Source organism: Eptatretus burgeri, chromosome 1, assembly GCF_056783735.1.
Source record: "Eptatretus burgeri isolate ZD-2024b chromosome 1, Ebu_testis_v1, whole genome shotgun sequence".
NCBI lineage: Eukaryota > Metazoa > Chordata > Myxini > Myxiniformes > Myxinidae > Eptatretus > Eptatretus burgeri.
The window spans coordinates 132,650,777-132,668,270 of record NC_140961.1 but is presented as its reverse complement, the minus strand read 5'-3'; the positions used below and the strand labels follow the sequence as shown (position 1 = coordinate 132,668,270).

At 44.7% G+C, this 17,494-nt stretch overlaps 2 protein-coding genes and 1 pseudogene across 3 annotated transcripts in view; 2 read left to right on the top strand and 1 right to left on the bottom strand.

Moving 5' to 3' along the window:
- The window catches only part of LOC147035450 (Golgi apparatus membrane protein TVP23 homolog A-like), a 37,937-nt gene that overhangs the window by 15,748 nt on the left and 4,695 nt on the right, over nt 1-17,494 (bottom strand). The window lies entirely within an intron of this gene.
- Nucleotides 485-7,976, top strand: LOC147035452 (uncharacterized; annotated as a pseudogene).
- Nucleotides 5,024-12,300, top strand: LOC147035451 (arrestin domain-containing protein 3-like). The gene has a single exon (XM_085898746.1). It carries the CDS (start codon nt 11,609-11,611, stop codon nt 12,296-12,298), a length of 690 nt encoding a protein of 229 aa, XP_085754872.1. The 5' UTR covers nt 5,024-11,608; the 3' UTR covers nt 12,299-12,300.

The window sequence follows — 17,494 nt, the reverse complement described above, 5'->3', positions numbered from 1 at the left end:
GTTAAGTTATCTTTTTTGTCTTTCTTTCTCTTTTTTTTTCTTTTACAGACAGGACGGTGTGTTTCTTACTCAAACGTTATCTGCGTGGGTGTGTGCTCATAACATACTGGTGGCCTCTCTGGCACTTGGAGAGGGTGACCTCGCCTGGCCCTTGTTCACAAATTCTCCCATCAACACTACTCGTATCAGGTGTCACACATGAATGGTGCGGAGGAGAGTCCATCGAACCTAACCATTCACTTTTAGCTCTAAACAATGAAACAAACCCTGCTATGGCTAGAATGATCCTCATGACCCATTTTTCCTGACCTGGCACACTGTTCCATTCTATTAAACCTGGGCAAGGCCAATTTCTGAGATATGTGACTGCATAAAGTTCTGAAGGCATTTTTGAGGAAAAGCTGGTAAACAACCTTTTCCAAAGGATTTGACTATGCTAAAAATGAATATTTTGTTTACCAAGCTGAATTTTTAGTATCAAAATTATCAAAAAACAAAATGGGGGCCAAGGAAAATTTCAAACGCCCATAACTTATGAACGAGTGGTGATAAAGTCATGATCTTTGTGTCTAAGACCATGTTTTTGATAGCGATGAATGCACTGAACACAACAGATTAACAATTGTGTAATGCTGAAATCACTATTTTAACACTCTTCAGTCAAGATAAGGGACAAATAATGATAAAATGTATGTTATACAATTAGGTTAAATATTGCTAGTCTGGCATAACATGTATTATTTTATAGGGGCCGCGGTGGGCAAGTGGTCTAAAGCGCTGGCTTACGGATCACAGGTCTCTGACCGCCTGGGTTCGAGTCCCGCTCGATCAAGTGTCAGAAAGTTTGTCGGTTTACTTGCCTCAGGTCGGTGGTTCTCCCGATTTTCGGGTCTTCCTCCACCATTCCCAAACCAACCGCCTCGATATGAGTGAAATATCCTCAATTGAGGCGTAAAGCAATGTTAACCTAACCTATTCTTTTATAATAGTTATTAATACCTATAGGTAGGCCTACATTTTCTTTATTAATAATAATTTATGTTCCATATTTCTTTTCAGAGCAAAGAAGTCATGGACCCAGTCGTTAGCCTGAAGCGATCAACGCCAGTATCTATTGAGCTGTGCATCATTTGTCAAGAATCCAAACATGATGCATTATTCAATGCAACGTCACAAGGCCTCAACTCCATGAGGGATGCCAAGTACAGAGATGCAACAGACAGACTAACTTCAGCCTTCAAAGCTACCTCAGCACCAGTACTGGTATGGCATAAGTCATGTTATGCTGTGTATACAAGCAAGGAAAAAATTCAGCGATTAAAGAAACAGTATGGTAAGACCTTACCTACACGCTCAGATGGTCATGCATCTCATGCCCCACACTGTACATCTGCAGGCTTGCGAAGCCAAACAAAGCCAATAGACTGGCAACTCTGCATGCTCTGTCAGGGCACCAGCATGAAGCAAAAGACATGCACTGTTATGACCAAGAACATGAGTAACCAAATTCTGTCAGCTGCGAAATATGTAGAAAATGTCAATATTCACGTGGCAGATGTCAATGATAATATGGCAGCAGAAGGATGCTCCCATCCAAATTGCCCAAAGACGTTTATGAGAGCTAGCGCCAAAGCCAAAGTTGAAAATATGTCTTTTGATTTAGCCATGGTCTGGCTTGGGCAGGAATTGAGGCACTCAGTGGATGAAGGTCATGTTTTGGAGCGAGAACAAGTTTGGCTGCACTACAAAAAATTGGCAGATGAAGCAGGCATCGAAATTCCAAGATCCTTCATGAGCCGCCCATCAACATTCAAAGAAAAGTTGTCAACTCTTGTCAATGAATTTATTTTACTGCATGACAACTCTGCATGTGGTAAACAAACAATACTTATGCCTGTAAAATTCCGCTGTATCCCATTCTCTGAATGGTATGATCAGGATTTGGATGAGGAGTTGACAACTATTCCTGTCTTCAAATCCCCAGAAGATGACTTTCTCTCCATGGTTCATGTTGCACTAAAAACTACAATTAGATAAGCTGTCTCACCCTTCATACAATGGAGTAGATGTAAGCGAAGAGGCAGCAATAGATTGTGTTCCACCAAGTGTGTATATGTTTATCCGTCTCTTGTTAAGGCCCGGTCACACCTTGACGTTTTAGCCAACGTATGCCGATTTTTGAATTTTTTTTCTAAAACGCTGGCACACGTTGAATACGTTATGGGTAAGTTTTGATAACATTGAGAGCACGCTGAAAAACACTGCCAGACATCGTTGTACGCTGGCTTTAAACGTTGTGCTTTTTGGTTGTCCTCAAATTTTTTCATGCTTGAAATTTCACGACGTATGCCGGCGTATGACTCACACGTTCCGCTACGCTGGCCACAAGTTGTATGCACGGTCTGCGATCGTTGACAGACGTCAACACATGCTACTTGTAAGTTAATCATAAGTTGAGACACGCCGAGGTAATGTTTAGCGTACCCGAAACTTATTTCTAACCTATGATTAACGTGTTGTTGGCACGTTACGCGATCGTTGCCACACATCGACAGACGCTACTTTTAAGTTACTCATAGGCTGAAAGACGTCGGTATAATGGATCGTCCTTGCGTCAGTGTCCACAGCCACGGCCAGGACACTTATTTGCAGCATTCTTCAAACTTTTCTTCGGCATGACGAGGATGTTCACACTACGATGTCTAGCTTGGCTATGATTCCAATTGTCCATCGGCAGCGTCTATTTAAAATCGTCGAGTTTGAGCGATTGAGCACGTTCAATAGAAACGATTAAAATTTCCGAGCGCCAGCGTCAAAAAACAAAGGCGAGTGACAGCAATTTAAATCGTTCATTGTAAACAATGAAAATAGCTGAGTGGTACAGTTTAAAAGTCATTGAGTGTAAAAAAAATCCAATTGTTGAGCACAAGCGTCTACTTTCAATAGTGGAGATGCAGCCATTTTAATCGTTGAGTGGCAGCCTATGAATAGCAAACCCCACGTCACTGGCAAAGATAAACTGCCGCACGATATGGATAAGTTAGGCTATCGTTGGGCATAGTTTGTGAACGCCGGCTTCACGATAATTATTCGTTGGTATATCGTATCTATAAGTAATCAAAGCGCTCTATGCACATTGTTAGTTCATTGTGCATTTGTCCAACCCGTTATGAATAGACCTAAATCGTAAAAACAAGCTATAGCTCATTGTTGAAAAAGCCCCATAAAAAATTAGCCGCGAAGAACTTCGAACAATGGTGCAAAGATGTCTCCTACCCGTGGACACGAGGACGCAAGGAGGATCCATCATAACCCACACCCTCCCCCTCACACTCACCTACTACTGCCAACATGAACAAACTACTACTAATACTAATACTGATACTGATACTGTTACTGCTGACATGGACATCGACTCAAAAAGGACTCGAAAACACTGTTGGGTTCCCCTTTTATGAGCAGCATTTTTATATACCAATTCCCAAAACCGCTGGGAACACGTCTTCATATGGCAGTTGTAAGCTAGAAACAAGTTAATTTTTTTTTTTTTGTCGACCGGAAGACGTCATTGGAATACGTCTACATACGTCGATGTGTGTTGGGACTACGTAAAGAATTGGTTCAAAGCACGTCAAACATAAGTTAGAAATAAGTTTCACGTAAAAAAAGACATTACCGCGACGTGTTTCGACTTACGAGTAGCTTATAAGTAGCCTTTGTGGACGTGTGTAAGCGTCCACATATCGTGTGTAAAACTTATCCCCATCGCATGCGGAACTTGTGTCATACGCCGAGTACGTCGTAAAATTTTGAACATGTTTAAAATTTCTTGACGTACTCTACTTACTACGACGTATGATAGCGTACTTTAGCGTTGTACTCACGTATACCAAACTTACTCATACCGTATTTGATGTGCCCCAACGTTTTAGACATTTTTCTTAGGTCGGCATACGCTGGCAAGATCGCCAAGGTGTGACCGCGATGTTGTCACTTCCATTTCTACGGCAGTTATGATTCGAATCGTTGTGCGTCAGCCTTTTAATAGGCTACGTCACGACATCGTCGGCGATGCGTGCAACGCGCTATGCCTAAGTTAGACTATCGTTGGGCATCGGTTGTGTAGGCAGACAACAGGTTCAGCATTCGTTGGTATAAGTTATCTATAACACAACGAATCGTTCTGTGTCCATTACCAATGCGTTATACATAAGACCAAGTCGCTATGAATACGTCCGAATCTTTAAAAAAAACATCAAAAGTTCAACGTAAGCCAGCGTTTTACATACATTTTAATACGTTGCCATCGCTGGCTAAAACGTCAAGGTGTGACCGGGCCTTTAGGTGGACAGTCACTATTGGAATTTGATCCTGATGAACATAATGATGAGGTGGAAGATGAAGAGGAGGATGCACACAAAAGAACAAGGATGCTTAGTATTGCACAGGACCTTGTCTATAGTGTGAGTGGGGGAAAGAAAATGACTCCGAAACATGTTGGACTTGGGTCAACATTGCACCAAGAAACTAGGTCTAAAAAAAACTGGTAGCAATGTTCCATAATGCTGGTCACACTATCAGCTACGAAGATATACTCCGGATTGACACAGCATTGGCTGAGAATACCTTGCAGCACATGGATCATGTGAATGGAGCTGTAGTACCACCAAACTTGGTTCCCAGACGGTTCATGCACTTCTCAGCTGACAATATTGACATCAATGATGCAACTTTAGATGGCAAGAACACTTTCCATGCCACACAAATCGCTGCTTGGCAAAGAGGGCCAACACACGATAACCTGTTAAAGAATATTAAACCTTCGAAACGAACAACGTTGATTGTTCCACAAGCAATGGAAACAATCATAACTGCGAACATTTCTGAAGGCACAACTGAACATTTCCCTGAAGTGCAAACAGAATGGTTCGATAACTCAAAGGATGATAACAGCTGCAGCCACTGATATGGCATTCATGCTTAAACGTCAACATGAGCAACCAAGACCCATCTGGACATCATTCAATCAAAAACACAGCCAGATTAATCCAGAGCAAAGCATAGTCGGATACCTGCCAATTGTACAAGCCCCTGCACATGACATAGATACATTAAATACAGTTGTGCAAATAATTTTACATACAACAGCTTCATTCCAAAAACAGCATGCAGTACTGACGGTGGACCAGGCGCTCTTTCCTGCATTGATGGAACTGAAATGGGAAAATCCTCAATACAAGGATGTTTTGATTCCGAGATTAGGAGGATTGCATGTTTCTATGAACTTTTTGAAAATCCTGGGTCAGCACACACAGGATTCTGGTTTGGCGGAGGTCTGGATAGAGAGTGAATTCATGGGGCCGAATTCTACGGAGAGAGTGTTGGCTGGTAAATCTTATGCAAAAGATGTTTGTGCCCACAAGCTAACAGTACAAGCACTAAGGCAATTACTGATACCCCAGTTGATGCCATATCTGCAGGAACATGACCAAGAGCTGGAGGATAATATAGAGAATGCAGCGAGATCAAACGACCCACAACATTACTCTGCATTAGTGGTAATACTTGCCTCTGCCAAATTTCATACTCGCATGACTGCATTTGCCCAAGATAGAGACCCGAACTTCCAATTTTGGTGGCAGTACATGGACATGGTGTGTGTACTCCGTTTTATCAGGGCTCAACGGGATGGACTTTGGGAGCTTCACATCGTTACCTTTCGGCAAATGCTCCCATACCTCCATCGATATGATCACACCAATTATGCCAGGTGGGGCTGTGTTTACTTGGCAGAAATGCAAAAACTTCCAGATGAAGTGAAAGAAGAATTCGTCAAAGACAACTTTGTTGTCAAAGGATCTGACCAAAGATTCAACCAAGTGAGCCCTGACCACAGCCAGGAGTGGCTCAATGGAACAGGAAAAAAAGGTGGTGGCATTGTGGGAATAACTAAAACTACATCAGCATTGAACCGATGGGCTCTATCGTACAACCTTCGTGCCTGCATCGCAAACAAAACTAGGGCACCGTTTCATGTAGGGAGTGATGATCAAATGATTCACAATGAAACTACTAAAGGCAGAATGAAGCGAGACAGTGAGGATGAAGAGAATATCATGTCAGTTCTACAAAGCTTCAAAGTGTTCTCACCAGAAGCGAGTTATGATGTTCTCCAGAATATTGCTACAAAGAATTTGGCAACCATCAACATTCAGCAATCTCTTCTGAATGCTGAGGAGATGGGCCAAGTACAACTGATGACTTTTGTCAAAGAAAGATTAATCATCTCTTAAGATGGTCATTCAACAAGAAAGCTGAGAGATCCATTGCACAAGGCCAACGCTCTCACTTTTTCATCCCTCTATGAAGCCAAGAAAGACAGGGGAAAAGATACCATTATGAAGGCAGATAGAAGTATACAACAGGACATGATTACTGCCTACCAGGCTGGGAGGAGCGTTAACCTTCACACAATATTAAATCATGAGCTGATGCCTGCGCCAGTTTCCATTGCATACACGAATGGCAGTCTGCGGACTGGGAACAAATCCGTCCAACTTGAGGTGATGACACAGGGTGTAACATGTCCAGCAGAGGTGACAATTGATGGAACATCATGCCTCGTGATTGACGGGCAAGCCCTGGTCATCTCATTGGGTAAACCTGCTGGCATCATCAACTTTGGGGAACTGGCAGATGCATTTGTCAAATTGGTTATGCATGTGGGCCGATGTTCTGACAGGATTGATGTCACATTTGATAAGTATAGAGACACTTCAATCAAGGCTGGCACAAGGACGAAACGCTCGAAGCATGCCCGTCTCATCAGAAGAATAATAGAAGATGGCTCAGTTCCAGTTCCCCCCAAATGGACTGACTTTCTCGCCGTGCCTGAGAATAAGGCAGATCTAGCATGCTTCCTCTCAAATCACTTGATTGCAAATGCCCCAACAAACAAAACCTTAGTAGTTGCTGGTGGTTTCCAGAGAGAGGATGAAGTACAAACATCAAACCATGAGTTGGACATTCAACAGTTGGCGGCCAACCATGAGGAGGCTGATACCAGACTTGTCCTGCATTGTGTGCACACCAATGCCGAGAGTGTTGTTGTATCAGCACGAGATACTGATGTCGGTCCTGCTGGTGGCACATTTTCACAAAATGGCATGCACAAAGTTGTGGATGAAGGCAGGTACTGCCAAACACCAGAAGTATATTCCAGTACATGAAATCCGACAGGTCCTTCCATTCACGCAGCCAGTCTTCGAAGCCCTTATCCCTTTCCATGCAGTAACAGGGTGTGATACAGTGTCATACTTTGCAGAACACAGCAAGAAGACTGCATGGAAAGTATTAACCACGGATAATCACCTCATCAAAGATCTTGGTATAGGAGAGCTAACCCCAACAAAAATGAAGAATGCAGAGAAGTTTGTGTGCAAGTTGTATGGAGTACTGGAGTCCAACAGTTGTGATCAGGCCCGTGTAAAACTGTTTTGTAAAATCAAATCACCAGAAGCACTGCCTCCAACAACAGATGCTCTAAAATATCATGTTCAACGGGCACACTACCAAAGCCTGGTGTGGAAGCAGGCAACAAATCCACACCAGGTCCTTCCCTCACCTGAAACCATAGGTTGGACAATGGACGAAGGACAGATATCCCCAAAACTGTCATCACTTGCTCCCATCCCCAAGTCTTGCAAGGATATTGCGTCATGTGGATGCACAAAGGGATGTACATCTCTTAATTGCACATGCAGAAAGTCGAAACTGGTATGCACCGGGGCTTGCAAATGTGCAGATAGTAGCATCATGTGTAAAAACAAAATGGACTGAGTTGAACACATTTTGTGTGATGGAGCACAGTTACATTCGACTGTCTGCAATGTAATTAATTCTGACATAGTAACATTACAATCATTATTATGTGAAGATGTTCACCAACAAATATAAAATTAAGAATTTATTGAAAATGCTATATGTGTTACATGATCAGTTTTCGCATGGTTTTCTTCACAAATCAGTTATTATTACTTAATTTTAATGTCTGGCAATGTAATTCTTCCTGGTTTCACCCAAATATATTGAATATAATTATAATCTGTTGTGTTCAGTGCATTCATCGCTATCAAAAACATGGTCTAAGACACAAAGATCATGACTTTATCACCACTCGTTCAGAAGTTATGGGCGTTTGAAATTTTGCTTGGCGGCCATTTTGTTTTTTGATAATTTTGATACTAAAAATTCAAAATTCAGTTTGGTAAACAAAATATTCATTTTCAGCATAGTCAAATGATTCAGAAAAACTAGTTTACCAGCTTTTCCTCAAAAATGCCCAATGCAGTCACATACCTCAGAAATTGGCCTCGTCTAACCTGGGCAAGGCCCTGATTTGTCTTTTTCCACTTGGTGGTGCTCGGCATAACTCGCTGGCTGGGGAGTGTGACTACTACTAGGCCTCTTTGCCTGCTTCCAATCGGGGGTGGAGGACACCCAGCGACCTCGGGGTTCACCTGAGTGGGCTTCTGGCACTCCTAACTAAGGGGTGGCTCTCTCTAGCCCCCATACTGTGCTCTTCTAGCACCGACACTGTGCTCTCCTGACACTAAAACCTACCGTGCTCTCCTGGCACTAAAACCTACCGTGCTCTCCTGGCACTAAAACCTACCGTGCTCTCCTGGCACCTCCGACAGCTTTCACCTGCCAGGAACTCCCAAAGCCCTGGTGCCCTATTTCCCGACTCACCAACTTCCAATACCATATCACACTCCCAGCTCGTAACACCATACCTTGACCTGCACCTACCCCGAGCAGTCCGCCTGCACAATGGAACAGCAGCCAGAATCCATGTCAAATCCTCTAAGTCCCCCTAACCTACACTAACTTGGTTAAGAGACTCCTACCAACAGTGTACGTTGTTCGCACTCACTCTCCTCATTTGCACAATCACGCCATTCACCCAAACACTTTAGTCACTCATTCCACAGTGCCGCACACCCAGCCCACAACACCATCCAACACCTTTCACTTTTATGTGAAAACAAAAACACACCAGTCCCTCGGATACCACTTCGTCATCAAATTTAACTAATACACTTTTTCATCAAACCCCAATCAATTTGTCACTACGTCCGTCGTCCGCTGGCCTCCTCCAAATTGCCATAACCGTTTATTTCCAACAATTTCAACGAAACATCAAAATCTCTTCACCAGCCCCATGGAACCTCTGCATGGTTCCAACCAGGCAATTCAGTCTTTCGTCAAACAAGCCACCCCTTGTCATCCACTCATTTCAGGTGTATTTAACACTCTGCCTGTGATGCCTCCACCACTCTTTTTATTTTTTTTTCAATAATCACCCAAACCCACTCGTGCCACTCATCCCTTCTGTCAGTCTCAATTTGCAATCACTCTCGATATAATTTTCAATCAAGATTTTCACATCCCCATATGGCCTGCTTCTTTGGCTCATTGGAAGGGGAGTGAGCGAACAAATCTTTCATTTACCCATTACATGACCCCGCCGCCTTTCCGCCACGGCTCAAAGGGGTCACGTCTCAATTGGGGTTGTGGTCCACCCCCTCCTCTTCTCCAGGGTTCACGGAAATCAGATAAACCCCAATCGGAGAAGCGGCCTCGCCCTCTTCTCCAGGGTTCACGTAAATCAGGTAAACCCCAATTGGTGGAATGGCCTCCCCCTCTTCTCCATAACTCCCTGAAGACAGATAAACCCCACTCAGCCAGCCAAACCCCTCGTGTGCTCAGAAAGGTTTGAAGACCAAGTGACACGCCAGTGCCACTTGCTACTCATCTGCGCTCTACCCCAAAGTTCCTGTGAGGCTGATAGAGAAATTAAAATCCAATTTCTAAAGCCTGCTCCTGGATGCAGTAACTCTAACTCTACAAGAACCCATGCGGAGTTGTCCATTATGGTTTCCATCCCCTGTGTCAAGCCCTATCCTGGTGGCATTTCTATTTTCCCTTGCACCTTTAACCTATTTCCTACATCACCACTCATTCCACGCTCAGGACTCCCACACAAAACAGGCTGCACACATTCCAAGGCTAAGTGTTCACATTCCACACCTTCAACCTTGCCTGACCAACCGCCTCACACTCCAAGGCTACATTCCCGAACGCCAGGTGAGTACCCACAAACGTTTCGGCCTCGGCAGCACATACCGGTGCTGTAGTCTGGACTGTGGGCTCACAGCATTCATTCACAGGCACTCCACACGCACATTCAGGGGTCACACATACGTGCACCCTATCGGACAGAGTCTCTTCATTAACATAAAATTCAATTTCTACCTTAAGCTCATTGTCCACACCATGTCTGCATGAACCCATGTACCTGCTTCCTTTCAGTCACCTCGGTCCGGTCGCTTCTCTCCAGTAGGGTAATCATCATCGGTTTGCCACACTCCTCTGGAGCTGTCAGCTCCACATGCTGGACCTGCTCAAAATGCGTTTCATTCGTCAACAACCCCGTATGCTCCCTCAATGTCTCCATCACCGGGGTTTCTCTAATTGTGGTGTCATCCGACGAGTGATGTCAATCAAGTCCCACACCACTAACATTCCTCTCTGTGGTGATGTCACACATTCCACATTATTGTGCTGTCCTACTTCCTGGCTCCATTTTCCTTTCCATTCGAGTCGTTCTTCCGCTCAGAGCCTTTTTCGTTGTTCGTTATCTTTCCGGAGTTTTTCCATCTCTGCGTACTCCAACCTTTCTCTCTCCTTTAGTTGGTCAATTTCAAATTCATATTCTTTTTGTTTCCTCTCCCACTGTCTCTTGTTCTTCCTTCTCCAATCTCGTCTTTTCTCTCAATTGGTCGATTTCCCTTTCCTGCTTCATTCGTTGTTCTTTTACTATTCTTTCTTCCATTTCATTATTTAATCTTGCCTTGGCTTCTAACTGTTCGATCTGCACAGTGTGGTTCCTTAACGTTTCATTCTGCATTCTCTTTCTTTCCTCTCTTAACATCCTCAGCTCGTTTTGTAATTCCCTCTCTTTATTTTGGTGTTTTTGTAACTCAGAAGCTCTTTTCCATAATTCCTTGCTCATCTCCACACCTCTTTTGCATTCTTCCTTCCTCAATTCGTCCATTCTCTTACCGTATTCCTCGTTAATTTCCAGTTCATGTGCCAGTACATTTTCCCTGCACTCCGAATTCCAAAGCTGTTCTGACTTTTTCAACAATTCTTCCTTCCTTTTCTCCAGATTTTTCTCTCCTTTTTTAACCTCCGCCATCTTCAAAGATGGGTGGAGGTTACTGTTTTCACCACTTTCTGTTTGTTTGTTTGTGAACAGTATTACGGAAAAACTCCTCGACGGATTTCGACGAAACTTGGTCGGGGGGGGGGGGGGGTTAGGTATGGTCCAAGGATCATGCCATTAAATTTTGGACTTGGTCCCCCCTCGCCCCAAAAAAAAATTGTTAGAGAATTTTTTTTTTTTTTTTTGCATTTCTACATGTTTTAAGTGATTTCCAACCCCCCACCCTCCAAAAAAATTGTTACGGATCGGAGCGAGGCAGCAGCTCGTGGCGGAGGGTTCGAGCACGAGCACGAGCACGTTTCCCAGCACGTCCCAGGCATGCCCTCATTCGTGCCCAACGATCGACTTCGCCTGCTGGACGTCATGTTCGACGAGCAAGCGAATGGCTCACAGCCCCTATACAGCGATGGAGACCTGGTGTCGGGTCGAGTGGTGCTCAAAGCGAGTGGAGCGCTTCGATTGCGCGCAGTGCGGCTCACGGCTCATGAAGCGGCGTGCGTCCGATGCACGGGAGGACAGGAACAGCGCTACCTTAATTTGGATACCTGCTTGCTGGGAGGTTCAGAAGGAGCACCTCTGGAGACACTTGTTATGGGTCATCATGAGTTACCTTTTTGCTTTGAGCTTCCAGAGGGGATTCTTGCTTCATCTTTTCAAAGTCGATATGGCGATATCAGTTACTACGTGCATGTTGAGCTGCAGTGCCAAGGACATCGCACGTACCGTGTGCAACAACAATTTTTTGTTGTGCAGCATGTAGATTTGAGCACACCTGGTTTGCAGTCATCAGTGGCAGCTACTGGTGAGAAGACTGTGGGCATCTGGAAAATGTCTGGACCTGTTTCTCCAAGTGCGAAGATAAACCGAAGAAGATATTGTCCTGGAGAGATGTTGCACATCCATGCAGAAGTCGAAAACTGTTCCTCACGTCTCGTCGTACCTGAAACTCCCCCCCCCCCCCAAAAAAAGAGAATTTTTTTTTTTTGCATTTCTACATGTTTTAAGTGATTTCCAACCCCCCCCCCCCCAAAAAAAATTGTTAGAGAAAATTTTTTTTTGCAACTTTTTCTTCAACAAAATTTCGATTTCTTTTTTTTGCATTTCGACATGTTTTAAGTGATTTCCAACCCCCACCCCCCCCCCAAAAAAAATGTTGGCGAAAAGAACTATAACTGTCAGCACTGTTGACATCATATTTAACTAGTACGTGCCCGTAAAAAAAATAATAATAATAATAAATAATTAAACCACACAGGCCGTTTCTTCGCTCTCACGTGCCCGTACATGCGTGACCCGGAAGTTCGATATTATTCGCAGTTACGATTATTCGCAATTTATTTTTAATACCCAATTATTCAATTAGCGCCAACGTATTTTACCTTTTCGCAATGTTGTGGCAAGGAAAAACAAAAAGAGAAGAGAAGAGAGAGAAAACATTTACTTCCTGGTTCGGAGCATACCAGCACTCTGATGTTCCCGAAATTTATACACCGTCTAATATGAAAACGATCATAACTTGGGCCATTGTGTTTATCTATAAATGCGCATAAGAAATCGAGAAATTATTAGAATACACGAAGTCATCACTCTCCGGAAGCCCGTACGTTGTAACCCGTAATGGGGAACGTGGCTGTGCTTCCCTTCCCCATCGGCCACGCCCACGCAACAACGTGTCTTGCCATTGGTTGGTAAATAAATGGCCATAACTTGGGAAGCACTTGTCCGATTAATATCAAACCTTGAAAAGGCACATCCTCGGGTCCCCAGCAATATATCTGGCAAGTTTCAATTAGATCGGACCAGAGGTTGTCGAGAAACAGCGGTCGGTCACACACACACACACACACACACACACACACACACACACACACACACACACACACACACACACACACACACACACACACACACACACACACACACACACACACACACACACACACACACACACACACACACACACACACACACACACACACACACACACACACACACACACTGCTGGAATTATAGATAGATGAATAAGATATAAGGTTCACTTGAGTGACCCAGCAGTATTGGCGGCGGAGGTTTTGCACTCTCCCGAGTGCTCCCCCTCTAGTTTTATCTTCTGTTTTAGGCTTTCTCTTATCTGATTGCCTGATCTTACCTTTTCCTTCAGTTGTTCCAGATATTTCTCTCCTCTTTTTATCTTCCATTCTAGGCTCTTATCTGATTGCCTGATGTTACCTCTTCCTTCAGTTGTTCCGATTCCAAATCGTGTTCCCATTTTTCCTTTTCTCGCTTTGTTTTCCATTCGTCCTCCAAGCTCTTCCTATCCCGGGAGTTACTAATTTGCTCCTCCTCTATTCTTTTGTTCAGTTCGCTCTTCTCCTGTTCCAAGTTATGGGTACTCCACTCTACTTTCCTCATTTCTCCCTGTAGTTCCTCGAACTGTCTTGACTTTCCCAACAATTCTTCCTTCAGTTGTTTCAATTCCAAATTATGTTCCCATTTTTCCTCTTCCAGCTTTGTTTTCCATTCTTCTTCCAAGTTCTCCCTATCCCAGGAGTTACTAATTTGCTCTTCCTCTATTCTTTCGTTCAGTTCGCTCTTCTCCTGTTCCAACCTATGGGTAAACCACTCCTCATTACGGGCATACCACTCTACTTTCGTCGTTTCTCCATGTAGTTCCTCGCCTGTGTTGGCCAAGTCCTCTTCCAGCCACCGAATTTGTTCCTGTGCACCAGCCAATTGTTGTTACTCCCCGTGCACATAATCTTCCTGAACCTCGTCTGCACGTCGTTGTGCCTCATCCAATTTAATTTTTAACTCCTCCATATAATTCTCACCACACCTCCACTGCCCCAAGGCATCCGACAATCGTGTATGAATCTCGCCAATGTACGCGTTGGCGTCCTGATTCGTTTGCCATGGTGCATGTCGTGTCCACGTGGTTTGAGCCGGTGGGCGGGAGAGTTTTCTTCGTGATGTGTGGCTCGTTGCGCTATTTATAGTAGCCCACTCCCGCTTTGTGTCAGGCTGAGCTGGAGCCGCACCGCCATTCCGCGACTCCATTTTTCTTTACAATTTCGAAGTTTTACACCCGATTCGCTCAAAATAAAATCAAAGCAAATTTGGACCTTTTTTTTTCCGCGCGCCTCTCGTAACCAATGCTCGAGGTGCGAACGACACCAGATGTTGCTGAATCGGTGTCCTGCAAATCCATTGAGGTGGAGGGATTCTCATCCCAATCCTGACTACCAGTGTTACGGATCGGCGACGGTGGGATTCGCACCCGACTCTTGACCCCAGTGTTAAGGACTCGGACGTCACTTAACAGCACCGCTGTCTCCGGGGTTATAACGCCGGCTGGTTCGGCACAATTCTCGGGTTACGCGCCTCAGATCACGATACCAAAACACAGCTGTGCCTTGCCAGCTGGGGGAATAGCCCCCGGTTACAGACTGGTTTTGTCAGAGACCGAGCGGAGTCTACCAGTCCGTAACCGTTTTGGTTTTATATCCAAATCGAGCAAATTGTTCCTCGGTGCGGCACAAATTAATTCAAAGCGGTAACTTCATACGAATCAGCCAGATTTATTGGGGACACATCAGGGAACAAAACACATGCAAGCATGCACAACAATGTTATAATCAATCTATAACCCGTTCTTAACTAAGGAGCTACGGATTACGGGTTTCAGAGGGGACCCTAGCGAGATAAACCTTAGACAACATGCAGACAAGACATGGACAGCATGCAGACAAGACACAGAGTACTTGGTGATGCCTCATGGACGAGAGGAAAATGTCAAAGGCATGAATGCAGCTCGTGACAAGCCGATGTCGACAGATTTGAGCACCCAAGCCCAAACACGCCGCGTGGCAAAATGGTGGCGTCGTCCATTTGTCGCAGCCCTCACGCACGCAGCCTCGGCGCGTTCAGACCCCGCGTAAGGTCGACGGGCCAAGACGAAAGATCAGTGGTATGCTGCAGCTGGCTTTTCACAAGGTCCAGCATACAAGTCCTGGCCTGTTCACCAGATCAGGCCAAATCGAGGTGTTGGGCTCCGCAGGCTGGGTCTGCGGCAGAGGAGGCACCGCTGGCCAAAACCACTCCTCCACAAAGTCGATCGCCCGACTCGACGTGCAGGCGACCTCTCCCACTGCCAAAATGGCAGACTCGACATGCAGACCGTTTGTCTTCCTGCCAAATGGCAGACTCGGCGCACTCAGTTTCCCTCTCGCCTCTCAGCCGACTTCAGTTTTCTCTTCTCTTTCCCGGCACTCGCTCGCCTCAAAGGCGACTGCAGTTTCACTTCTCCTTTCTTTTGGGGCGCGACGCTTCTTGTGGCTCAGGCAGTTCCTCTTACTGCCGATCCGGCGCTCGCTCGCCTCCCAGCCGACGGCAGACAGACCTCATGCAGTCCCTTCCCTGCCTTTCTTTCGGCTCACTCCTCACGACAGCCGATCGCAAACAGACACAGCCGTCCCCTGTACGGCCGATCGCGCCACCTCCGTTTCACCACCGCCTTCCCGGCACTCCTCGCCTCAAAGCCGACTGCCCAACTCGGCGCGCTCAGTTTTACCACCTTTTATTTTTGGGGGCACCCCTTTACGAAGCCGACAAACTCCTCCCCCTCCCAGAGCACTGGGCGGCGTCTCCTTCGGAGAGGGGAACGAAGAAGAAGAACCTCTCGGTCCACCACCAATGTATGAACAATGAACATGCCTCCTACACACAAGCAACGTCCATTTACCGAACAACCTGGCTAAACATGCATTTTATGGGGGATCTGGGCTAATCCTATATTTAATAGCACACTCAGGGCCATTTCCGCAACAATATATATAGATACATATATATATAGATACATATATATATATATATATATATATATATATATATATATATATATATATATATATATATATATATATATATATACACATATATACACACACACCTAAATGATTGTGTGAGTAAGCTGTGTGTGAATCTACCTTGAGGAATTAATCTACTCGTTTACCCACGTATTGAACGCGTCTTAGCTGGTTCTTTAACATGACGAGCTTGGGCCGATTAATTTAGAAAGAACTTGCTTGCAATACATCTTACTGTTCATAGCGCTGTGTTACACAACAGCTGGCTGTATGTGGGTTAAGAATTAGAACTGTAAATATAATACGGATATGTTTGTTTTGTTACCTCTGCCCACCAAAGGTAGGAAGAGGTTGTGCTTTCACTACTGTCTGTCTGTGGCCTTTCTAGTTTTTATTGATATGAAATGTAAGTAAAACGAGCCAATATAATCAATTTCATTACTGACTACCTCTGCTTGTGGTACCTCTGTGACTATCTTCTGCATTGTTTTGTATTATAGCTAATTGTAATGAAATTGTAAGTGAAAGATGTCTGTTTCATTCTTACAGTGATATCACATTTAATGAACCGTAATAATATTCAGTACACTTAAACATCAGGGGGTGGGGCATTGAGTCAGAGATTGACTCGTTAGTGGGGTGGGGGGGCAAAAAAAAAATTTAAACCACTGCTCTAGACCCTGGTATATTAGATTCTGGAGAGAGGCAGTCTCAATCAAGCAGCCTGCTTTCTCAACATGGAAGATTTAGCCGACTGAGGGCAACTTTCGTTTGTTCCGTAAAGCTCGTATCTTCAGGCAAGCCAGAAAATATCATCTTACAAATATCAAGGCTGAACTCTCCATCCGGTCTCCTTACTCCAAGTCATGATGGTGCCTCATCAGGTCAGTCTATGGTGTATGCTGCTCTTCCATCCCATCCATAACCTCAAACGGCATTACCGAATACTCTGCTCGAGATAAAGCAAAATGCCACATCCATGTGTTTGCTTCCAAATGTTGGAGTACCCAAGCCATCCTAACCCTGGTACCCACTGTCTACTGGATTTATTTTTGTCCCTCTTATCCAAAAAGGTAAAGTTTTGTCTGACCTCGATTCTGCTTCAGCGACAAGCCGAGGTGGCATCGGTGCCCGTGTTCTTAAATCCAGCTCTGCTGTTCTTGCTTCTCCAATGTCTGCCCTTCTCCTTTGTCCTGCAGTCTATCCTTAAACTTTGGTCATCTCTCATATTCTTTGACATCAGTAAACCTACTGCCGTTCACAAAAATGGCCCCAAAACACATCCTCTCAACTCCAGTGCGGTTACTTCCAATTAAAAGCAAGGAATCTATCATTGTTG

Bases quoted from the DNA above. Each gene is read 5' to 3' on its own strand.
- LOC147035451 (XM_085898746.1), top strand. From the start codon at position 11,609: ATGCCCTCATTCGTGCCCAACGATCGACTTCGCCTGCTGGACGTCATG.